The following is a 10,300-nucleotide window of genomic DNA, read 5'->3' on the forward strand; positions in this document are numbered from 1 at the left end:
TGCCCCCAAGGAGGAGCCTGGGGTCCTGTCTCAGGATGCGGGGTGGGGGATGAGGTCCCCAGCGGAGGCAGCAGCCAGCCCTATTCCTGCCAGAAAGGAAGTGGCTGAGGAGAAGGAGGTGGCAGGGACTCCCGACTGTGAGGTAAGGAAGCCTGGTGCCTCAGCGGGAACAGCCCCAGGGCACTCGGGATGGGGGCCCACGGGGAGGGAGTATGGAAGGCTGGGGCCCCCAAGATGATGCCAGACTACCATCCTCTGGTATGAGTGGACATCGGGTCCACATCCTGGCCTCCCCTGGCCTCTCCGGCACTGAGGCCTCACTTTCCCCATCACACAATGCAGAACCTGTCCCATCGAGCCCCTGGGCCCCTTCTTCTTCCCCAGGGAAGTAGAGCGGTCCCAGAGGAGACTGCTGTGCACCCTTCCAGTAAGCAGGCAGAGCCCACCTACTGCAGCCAGCCTGCCTCCCTCCCTCACCTCTGTGAGCCTGCAGACACCACCCAGACCCCAGCTCCTCTCAGACCCTCCTGCCCCGAGTGGGTGGGGGGGGGCGGGGAGGGGAGAGTCTAGGCAGCCAGGTGCCTGACCTTTCTGAATGAGCCTCCTGCTTTGCCCCAGGCTGGGGGGACTGAGGACCCCTCCCCTCAGCCCGGAGGAGTAGCTGTGTCAATGCTCACCTGCCGGCACCCCACCAGCACATACCCTAACCCTGGGGAAAGGGCCTCCCCAGCCAGGGACCCACAGGGCACGCCTGTTTGTGTTTTATAGAGGCTTCCGAGGTGGAGAGAAAGGAGGACAGGCCCGGGGGGACCACACAGTCCCGGCTGGTTCCCAGCCTCTGACAGCCCCAAGACTCAGAACCACGAAGGACAAACTGTCCAATAAATGTGCAAGGTAATGCCTGTGTGGCCCCACGGCCTCCTCTCAGGACCTCACTCCTCACAGACCAGGTGTGGCCGCGCCCGCACTCACTGTCCAACAAGTGGCAGGAATACCACTTCTGCCGCCACGCCTGCATGTCAGTGCTGCTCTGGAGAGGCCGAAGGGGCCCTGCTGGCCTTTGATTCCATGTCAAGGGACAGACCAAGTTCCCTGAATGCTGAGAGCTGGGAGCCCCCCGTCGTGGAAGACACTGGTGGAGCCCATCAGAGATGCCGCTCTTGGGTGGGGGGCTTCTGCCCTGAGCGTCTGGGGTCCCTAAGCTGTTAACTAAATGCATCCAAGGGTGTCCCAAGACTTAAGTAAGCAGACAGCCATGAGAAACCCTGGGGCGCTCCCATGCGCTCAGTCAGAACCAGTCCACTCTGGTGTGGGCACAGGGAGGACGGCCGGCTAACAAGGCCACAGCCCCAGAGTCAGAGCAGGAAGATGGGACCCAGCAGCCATCTGGTGCAGTCTTCTCATAGGCTGATGGTGGAACAGAAGCCCAGGGTCATACAGGGTTGTGACAGAACAAGGACTAGAGCCAGACTGTCCTCCAGGGTCCCCATGTGGTCTCCAAGTTTTGACCCCTGTCCCTAAGACGTACCTGCAGCTCATCCCCTGCCCCGGCCAAGCCTGCTGACAGCTGGGCCTGACCTGGCCACTCGGAAACCCGTGCCCTAGTTGGAGCCTAGACAGGTGTCCTCCAGTTCTAGCCCGGCCCCGAGGCAACCCTTACCCTGCGGGGGCCGAGATGTGAGCATCCCTGAGCGGCAGGGAAGATAGCCAACTCAGTGGCAGGGTGACTGAGAGGCTCGGAGTGGTGGCTGGCTCCTGGATTGCAATCGGGCTTCCCAGGGAGAGCTCTGACACCTGATGGCTGAGCCTGGGGTTCACCAGGTTTGTCCCTTCGCAGCCATCCTGAGTTTCCCACCTTTGGGGTGTCATAGGTGGAGTGGGGGAGCACACTTGATGCTGGCTGAGCTGCTGGCCCGTGGTGGTGGGTGGGGGTGTCGGGCCTGAGGTGTGGGCAGCGGGCTGAGTGAGGTACCCCACCCCCACCTGGCCTGGCCAACAGCTCTTAGCAGCCTAGTCGTGCCCCTCCCAGCGGGAGCTGGGACCTATGTATGGACTTTGTCACCAGCTGCAGTACCCCAATATTGGGTCTCCATAGGTGATGGGGGAAGTCGTCACTTTCTGAGCCTCAGTAAACCCATCTCTCCAACGGGGTGGGTGCTAGGTAAGGGTGGATAAGGCAGGAAGGCCCTGGCCCTGGGGCGGTGGTGGCAGTGCTGCCGCCATCACTGCCAGGGGCTGGTTAAGGAACTGGGTGGGACTCTTAGGCTGGAGTCACCAGATTGGTTTATTTACATCAGGGCTCCCAGCTGAGGAGTGGGCTGGGGGCTCAGTATCCGCTCTAGCGGGGCACAGCACAGAGCTGGTAAGGGACTGGGGTTGCCAGGAAGGAGTAGACACTGTGGTCGCTGGGGCGGGGCTGCCCCTCGGGCACGGAGAAGCTGAAGCGCTGCAGGAGGCAGGAGAAGAAGAGGAAGAGCTCCATGCGGGCCAGGGGCTCCCCAAGGCATGAGCGGTGGCCTGTGGGCGAGAACGGTGCAGGAGGGGGGCTCAGTGAGCCTCGGGCCTGGGCTCTACCCCTCAGACCCATCGGGACGGGGCAGCTAGCTGGGCCTAGAAGGCACCTGCTGAAAAGGGCATGAAAGCCGCCTGCTTGACGAAACGGCCCTGGGCGTCCAGGAAGTTCTCCGGGTAGAAACAGGAGGGCTCCTTCCAGACGGTCTCGTCCTTCAGCACTGATGACAGGTTGGTGATAAGCATCGTCCCCTGGCAGGACAGGCCTGACATGAGTGGGGGATGCTGTGACCCCTGCCACCAAACATGCATGGGCATGTGCACGTGTACACTGCCTGGAGCACACCTATCCCCGGGGGGCAAAGTGACATGCTTCCCGTGGGTGCCCTCTCTGCCACCTGTGCCCGCATGCACGACTCCTCCAACACATCTTAGTTTGTCTTCCCCACCCAGCCGGGGGCTCTGGCTCTGTTCTCATCCCCACACCCACCCAGGATGTGGTCAGCACCTGTGGACATGAGCAGGTGGCTTGGGTCCAGTCAGGGGCCATGTTGGGGCTACCAGATGGGTGTGGTGCTGAGCTGGGGTGAGGAGGGCCACAGGCCTACCTTGGGGATGAGGAAACCCTGCACTTCAGTGTCGTGGGACGTCTTGTGGGGCAAGCCCAGTGGAATGATGTCCCCAAAGCGCTGCACCTCATGTACCACAGCCATGGTGAAGGGCATCCGGGCCTGGTCCCCCATCTCTGGTGGCCGCACTTGCCCTATTACCTCATCGATCTCCTGCTGGACACGGCCTGGACAGACAAGCATCCCCACAGTGGTCAGACTCAAGAGCTGGGCTTCAGCCACCTCTGGAGGCCGTTGACCATGTGGAGGAGGAGGTCACTCTGACTGCATTCAGGACCCAGCCTCCGCTTAGAGCTCCTGTAGCTAAACCAAGCTCCGGGGTCCCAGGCTGTCCCTCTCCTCCCACTGGGCCCCTGGGCTGGGCTCACGCTGCACATCCGGATGCCTGATCATAAACAGGAGGGCCCAGACCAGCGTCGTTGAGGTGGTCAGCATCCCAGCACTGAACAGGTCAGACACCACCATGCGCAGGTTCTCATCGTTGAAGCTGCTCTCGGGGTTCCCCTTGGCCTGGGCCACGCAGAGGGTATGCTCAGGGGCAGGAGGAGGAAGCCCCCCAAATGGTCTCCCAGAATGCACCCAGCAGCCGGGGTGCCAGATCACTGGGTGATACACCGGCCCCACCTGGCCTGGGCTCACCTCATGGTACAACCCACAACTCCCCAGCCCGCCCCCCCCCCCCCGAAGCTTCTCCTCACCTTCTCCACCTCATCCAGAAAGGTATCGGTCAGGTCTCGGGGCGGCTGGGTGGGGTCCCGGGTCATCCTGTGCTCGGTGATCAGCTCATCCATCATGGCCATGAAGGCCTTCTGCCCAGCAAAGAGCTTGGCAGCCAGTCTCGGGATGCGCAGGAGCACTGGGACCAAGTTCAACACCTGTGCAGGCCATACGTGTGGGGCCCTGTGTGGTCTTTCCTGCTCTCAGGTGTTCCGCTTGACAGGTCAGGTCCCAGCTGCCTCCACGGTATAGCCACCATTGACCTGGTTCCTCCCTCCAGGCGGGGCTCCACCCTGTAGCTTGGCTTTGGCTGCCAGAAGGCTAAACCTAACACCTACCTGTCGTTGGTTCTGTGACTTCTAATGGAGGAGGTCCAGGTTCCTTAGCTCTCACCTGGGGCGGGCTGACCCTGGCCCGCCTCTCCCCTCTCTCTCCTCGGCGATTTTCCCACCCCCAGGCCTTTCTTCTTGCAGGCGCCTGTTCTGAAATGCCCTTTCTGTGAAGCCCCTCTATATATTACCAATTCCTCTCCCCAAGGGGCCTTTGCAGGGCAGAGGCCTGCCTTCCACTGAGCTCGCCCAAGACGCCCCATCGTCGCCCCCAACCCTTCCCCCCGCACCTCGCGCAGGAATCCTGACTCCTCCTTCACTCCTTCCTGGATTAGGTCCAACAGCTTGAGGAAGCGCGGGTCGTCGTACTCAAAGCGGCGCCCAAAAATGAGAGAGGTGATCACGTTGCTCACCGCTTTATTCAGGAGGGCGTTGGGGCTAAAGGGGCACCCTAGGAGAGGGCGGTGCAGATCAGGGCTCCGCCCCCATCTCCCCCTTCCACGGCCTCTCCATCCCTGTCCCCTGCCTCTCAGCCCCCATGCTCACCGTCCCGGGCAGCGAAGGCGGCGCAGAGACAGGAGGCCTCCTCGGTCACCCACTGCTCCAGTGACTTCTTGCCCACGCCGAAGTTGCGCAGGGTGGACAGGGAGAAGCGCCGCTGCTCGCGCCATGCATGCCCGTAGGGCGCCAGGATGACCCCTGGGGGAGGGAGCGGGCTTGGCTCAAGTGAGCCCAGCCCCGCCCCTGCCTGCACACCTGGCTCGAGGCCTCGCTTCCCCGCCCGGGCAGGGGGCAGGTTTCCCCCGCGTGCCCCGCCCACAAGTCCTGCCCCATTCGGGACAGGGGGCCTGTCACCCAGGCTCGCCCCGCCCCTACTCTGTGCACCCTGACTGCCTTCCCCCACCAAGTCCCGCCCACTCGACAACCTCCTTCCAACTAGGGACAGGTCTCACTCTCCGCTTCATCGCCCGCCAGCTCTCCTCTGCTGGTGGCAGGTCTTGGCCCCAGTCTACTTGACCCACGCTGACCCCCGCCCCCACCATTCCGGGAAGGTTCTGCCGGCCCCCTGACCAGCCGCTCCCACTAACCGGTCCTTCTCGTTCCCGCTCGCTCTGGCCCTGGTCCGCCCCTCTTTGTAAGGCCCCGCCCACATCCTTCTCCCGCACCCTGGGCACCGCTGCCCCCCCTCCACCTGCCACCACCCCTTCAAATTCGCTGACTCTTCCCTGCGCCGCACGTCCAGGACCTTCCTCCGCCTGGGCCTGCCGGGCCTCGAGTCACTGCGGGCCCTGTCCCCGCCCGGCCACGGTCTGCCCCTCCACTTGCCTGCCGAGCGTGGACCGAAACCCAGGTGCTTGTAGATGGGCATAGGCGGGCGGTCGGCGGTGTGCTCACTGCGGTACACCAGCGTCTCCCGCACGGCCGCCAGACCGTTGACCACCACCACCGGCGTCCGGACCAGCCGTAGGCTGAACACATCCCCGAAGCGGCGCCGCAGCTGCAGGCGGAGGATCGAGGGTGTTAAGACCCCCAGCCACCCAGTCTCATGGCCATAGCCTCAGCGGACACCTGGGTCATCAGCAGCAAACAGGTGCCGGGACTTTATGCAGCCTCGTGGCCCAGGAGGTCACATCCTCTATGTTCAAGCACCTCACGTTGGATCAAACCACCCAGCTATGACTTTGCAGAGGTCACCAAAATTGTTAGTAGGCCTAGTTAGCAGCAGGTGAATCCCGTTTTACAGGTGAATAAACTGAGGCTCATAGCGGTGAGCAGTGCGGCCCAAGAACCCACAGCAGCAGAAGAGTTGAACCCATTCTCTACCCCTTTCAACCTCGATTTCCTGATTTAAATTGGACGCTTGACCAGACTCCTCTCCCCCATTTTCAAGGTCTTTCTCCCTGATCTAAACAGAAGGGACACAAGCTCACATAATTTCAACCCAGCCCTACTGGAACCCAAACCCACTGCCAAGGGCCATCCCCTCTCCAAGCTGTCACCCTCTCTGACCTTTGGAAAATCTGAACTGCCCTTCAGGCCCCTGTGCGAATGCCCCCCTCAGGAAGCCCCTCAAACCTGCCTCCTCTCGGCTCAGCTCCTTGTCCAGCCTGTGGTTTCACTCACCACCCACTGTCTGCTGCAAGGTGGGGTCCCCAGGACCTCTGCTGCCCACCTCCCAACCCTCCTCACCTGGTTAATAGAGCGAGGCATGTTCTGGAAATCCATCTGCAGCAGGTTTCCCAGCCCAGGCAGTGGTATGGGGCCTGGCGGGTAGTGTGCAGACCAGCGCTGCACAGCCTGGGGCATCAGGTCCACCAGCAGCAGGAAGATGACCACGACCACGGCCAGAGTCCCCAGTGCCTCCCCTGTCAGCAGCCCCATGGCTGCCTCTGGGCCCACTGGGCTCCTCGGGGTGCCCCTCACCACCCCAGACACCTAGGACCAGGCCAGGCAGGCCCTCACCACACTCGGTGGACTTGACCAGCCTGGGCTTTCTTTATAAAGGGAGCAGAGTCTGGCCTTTGCCCTTTACCCTCTGCCCTAGCCAACCCGTCTGTTGGGTGACAGTGCTGCCAGAGGGTACAGGGAAGGGGCAGAGATCAGGTGTAGGGTGGCCAGAGAAGTCCTCGTCCTTCCTGTCCCGTCCAGGTGTTCCCTAGGGCAGAAGGGCAGAGATGAGAAGCCCACCCCCCGTCTGACTCCCCAGCTCTGTACAGGCTCCGAGGAAGACCCAGGGGGTTCAGACTGGATCCTGCCACCTTAGTCACATTAGGTTCACACCTCATGTTTTTACACACTTGTCCCCAGGACACATCCCGATCTTTTCATACATCAGCTGCCTCCTCCTGAGTGGCCTTCACCTCCCGGGTTTGTTACTGACCCTTGCCTGGTGCTATAGGGGGGTCATAGGCCCATGTGGGGGGAGGGATGACGTTCTCAGTGTCCCCTCACTTCACACTACTACACAACACACACAATCACATACACGCATTCACACACACACTAGCACATGCACAGCTTACACACGTCTCCTAGTTCTCAGTGGTCCTGTGGCTGCCTGGACGACCCCCACCAGGCTGCCTGCTGGCCCAGCTTCCAGGTTTCAGTGGGGGCGGGGTTGGGCTGGGGGCAGGCTGTGTTGAGTTTGAACCTGGGGGGAGGGGGGAGGGACGGAGCAGATTTGTTTTAGAGCTCCCTGGTCTCCCTGACAGGCCAGTATCATGGCCTGAGGGCCCTTTCCCGTGTTTGTTACAAACTGGTCCTAGCTCTGGTGGCCACCTAGTCAACGAGTCTCCCTCTCTCCCAGGTCCACGTTCCTGACTTGGAGAAACGTGGGGTGGGCTCTTCCCCTGGTTGGATGAGCTTCCTCAAGCTTGGCATGAGATGCGACTGTCCCCAGCGCAGTGGGCCTGTTTCCTCCTCCTCATAACTTGTCCTTGAACACCAGCTGCTCAAACTCTGGGAGCCAAGGAGATGGAAACCCAGTGGACACGTAACTTCTTGATGCCCTCGCAGGCCTGCTGAGGACTCCAAGGATGGATTCTCCTGCCTTCCCTTTGCCAGCCTCCTCCCTCTCCCTGGGCCACAGGCTCTCTGCCCACTCCACGCAGAGGGGTAACCACACCCCTCAGCACCCTCCTTCTTCAACAGTAAAAGAGGTGGGATTTGGGTTTTTTAATCAGTGAAGCTGGTGGGAACTCTGAGGCCAAACCCACTCAAATTCAAAGACCCAGGAGCCCAGAGGTGGGGACGGGGCATCGCCTGTCCCCTCTTCATCCCTCCCAGGGGTATGCATGGCAAGCTCTCCCTCTGGAAGCAGCTGGAGTAATTCCGGGTCTAGAAGGTGCCCTCCCTCAGCCGAAGCAGGGCTGGAGGAAGCCCTCCCCACCCCATACTCCCCCAGTTCTCTCCCTCACTCCTCAACAGCAAGAGCACCAGATTCTATCCAGGGTGCCTCCGGACATCAGAGTGCTTGTGGCCTCTTGGTAAAATCCTGCTTGGCGTGTGAACGAACGCTGTTCCTCCCCTCCCCAAGTTCCCACATCCCACCCTCCTGCCAGGCCCAGGCCCAGAGGGTGTAGCTTGCTGGGGCCCAGCTGGGCCCTCTCTGCATCTTGCCTTGGCCTGGCCTGGGTTCTGTTCCACCCATGCCGGGCATCCCAGGTGCTGGGTGCTGGTTTGGGTGCTTGCAGCACAGTGGGGAGACAAGAGCGGACGCCTGCTCCCAGGCACTTGCACACAGAGGAGGAGGTGGAAGTCAGGGCCGACATGCCAGGCCGGCCGTGCAGAGATTGCTTTGAGCGTCGTGGGGACCTTGCCCCAGGCTGGAGCAGGACTTTCTGGGGAGACTTCATGGAGGACTTTGGCTGGTTTTGGCACTGCAAGCCAAGGTGACCTGGCAATGGGACCAAAGTGCCACGGCAAAGTCCTGTGCAGGGGGAGGTGTGTGGCAGCGGGAGGGAGATGGCTGGAGACCTGGGCTTTGCAAGACTGGCTGAGGACTGGACTGTGCGGAACAGGGGGTGCCTAGGCTTTGGGGAGGCAGGGAGACCAGCTGTGAGGTCACGCAACAAACCAGGAGGGTAAGACCCACAGGCACTCAGGACTTCTAGGGTCCAGCACATGGCTTCTGGCCTCAGTTGAACGTCCCCGTCCCAGGGGCCACCCGCTTCCTACTCAGGACCATCAGAATCAGGTGGTGGGGGGGGGGCGGCAGGGTGGTCCGACCTCACACGGTGACCCTCATACACCGCCTTTACCTAGCCGTCCTTTTGGATGTCAGGCCCTCTCCAAGCAGTCACCCTCATGGGATTGTGAGGGGCAGAGACGCGCCTGCCTGTGATTCAGGCGATGCCCTCCCCCTGCAAGGGCCCATCGTGTCTGCCAAGGGAGGGAAGCCGGAAGTCCCGAGGCCTGTGGCCTTGTGCCATCACTGCACAATCGCAGCTTCTGTCGATGAGGCTGCGGCGTGCCAGGCACTGCTGTTCGGTCGGTGCCCTCCTCACAGCCCTTAAGGCAGGTGGCTTTAAGATCCCCACGGCACAGAGGAGAGCGAGTCTCAGGAGTCGCTCAGGTCAAAGTTACAGAGCCGCATTAGGGTCCATCGCAAACCCTGCTCTGAGCTTCTGCTCCGCACCGTGGGCATAAACTTCCCTAAGGGACGGCGTGTAAGCGACCGAGATTTACCCTCAACACACTCAGCCCGCCCTTCCTGCGCACAGGGGTCCTCTGGACGCGCGACCTGAGACTTGAGTTCAGGGTGACGTCAGAAAGATGGCGGACCAGAAAACACCCGGCCCTGGGTCCCCCCAGGCACGGAAACCCGGCCCTGGGCCCCCAGCTCGAGGCTGAACCGACCCCTGGTGAGAGCTCTGGAAAGCAGGGAGGGAGCGGCAGCACCCAGAGGGGCCTCCGGAAAGTTGGTGGCATTTTGCTCGCCTGGCCCTTCCCCCGCAGCATGGCAGCGTCCGCGGCCCAAACCTCCCAATTCCCGCTGCTCCCTGGGGACGGAAAGCGGAGAACCTGCGTCCAGCTGGTCCGGGCGCCGCGCGCCCGGCCGACTCACCTGACTGCGCACGGACCCCCGCGCGCCCGCGGGCTCCGGCTCGGCGGCTGCAGTTCCGCGCGGCGCCGCCGTGGGGCATAGGGACGCGCAACGGGGCAGGGCCGGCCTTCCAGTTGAGGCCGGGGCGGGCTTCGGCTTCGCAAGATGAAAGGAAAATTCTGAAGGTCCGTGGCCCGACTATGTGAATGTATTAGCGCTACTGAGCTACACACTTACTGGTTAAGATGGTAAATTTTATGTTTAAACCACAACTTAAAAATTACTTAAAAAAATACATCACCACTACGCACCTATGAGAATGGTCACCACCCAGAACACTGACACCCGCTGCTGCCCAGGACATGGAGCAATGAACTCCTGCTGGCCGCCGTGGGAACGACTGCGCAATGGCGCAGCCACTTTGGAAGATAGTTTGGTGGTTCCTTAGAATATAAAATTCTTTCACCAGCAATCACTCCTTGGTATTGACTCAAAGGTGCTGAAAATTATGCCCAAGCGTTTAAAACAGGAATGTTTACAGTGGCTTTATTCTTAATCGCCAAAACTTG

General features: G+C 61.4%; 1 protein-coding gene across 1 annotated transcript; it reads right to left on the reverse strand.

The window, feature by feature from the left end:
* Positions 1 to 2,266: 2,266 nt before the first annotated feature.
* On the reverse strand, positions 2,267 to 9,890 carry LOC112321792 (cytochrome P450 2D6). Its single transcript, XM_053919638.1, has 10 exons — positions 9,753 to 9,890; positions 6,377 to 6,842; positions 5,513 to 5,684; positions 4,733 to 4,885; positions 4,477 to 4,637; positions 3,839 to 4,015; positions 3,509 to 3,650; positions 3,120 to 3,307; positions 2,622 to 2,763; positions 2,267 to 2,517 (listed from the first exon to the last, which is right to left on the reverse strand). Exons 2-10 carry the CDS (start codon positions 6,566 to 6,568, stop codon positions 2,339 to 2,341), a joined length of 1,506 nt encoding a protein of 501 aa, XP_053775613.1. The 5' UTR covers positions 6,569 to 6,842; positions 9,753 to 9,890; the 3' UTR covers positions 2,267 to 2,338.
* Between the last annotated feature and the right edge of the window lie 410 nt (positions 9,891 to 10,300).

Source organism: Desmodus rotundus, chromosome 3, assembly GCF_022682495.2.
Source record: "Desmodus rotundus isolate HL8 chromosome 3, HLdesRot8A.1, whole genome shotgun sequence".
Classification (NCBI taxonomy): domain Eukaryota; kingdom Metazoa; phylum Chordata; class Mammalia; order Chiroptera; family Phyllostomidae; genus Desmodus; species Desmodus rotundus.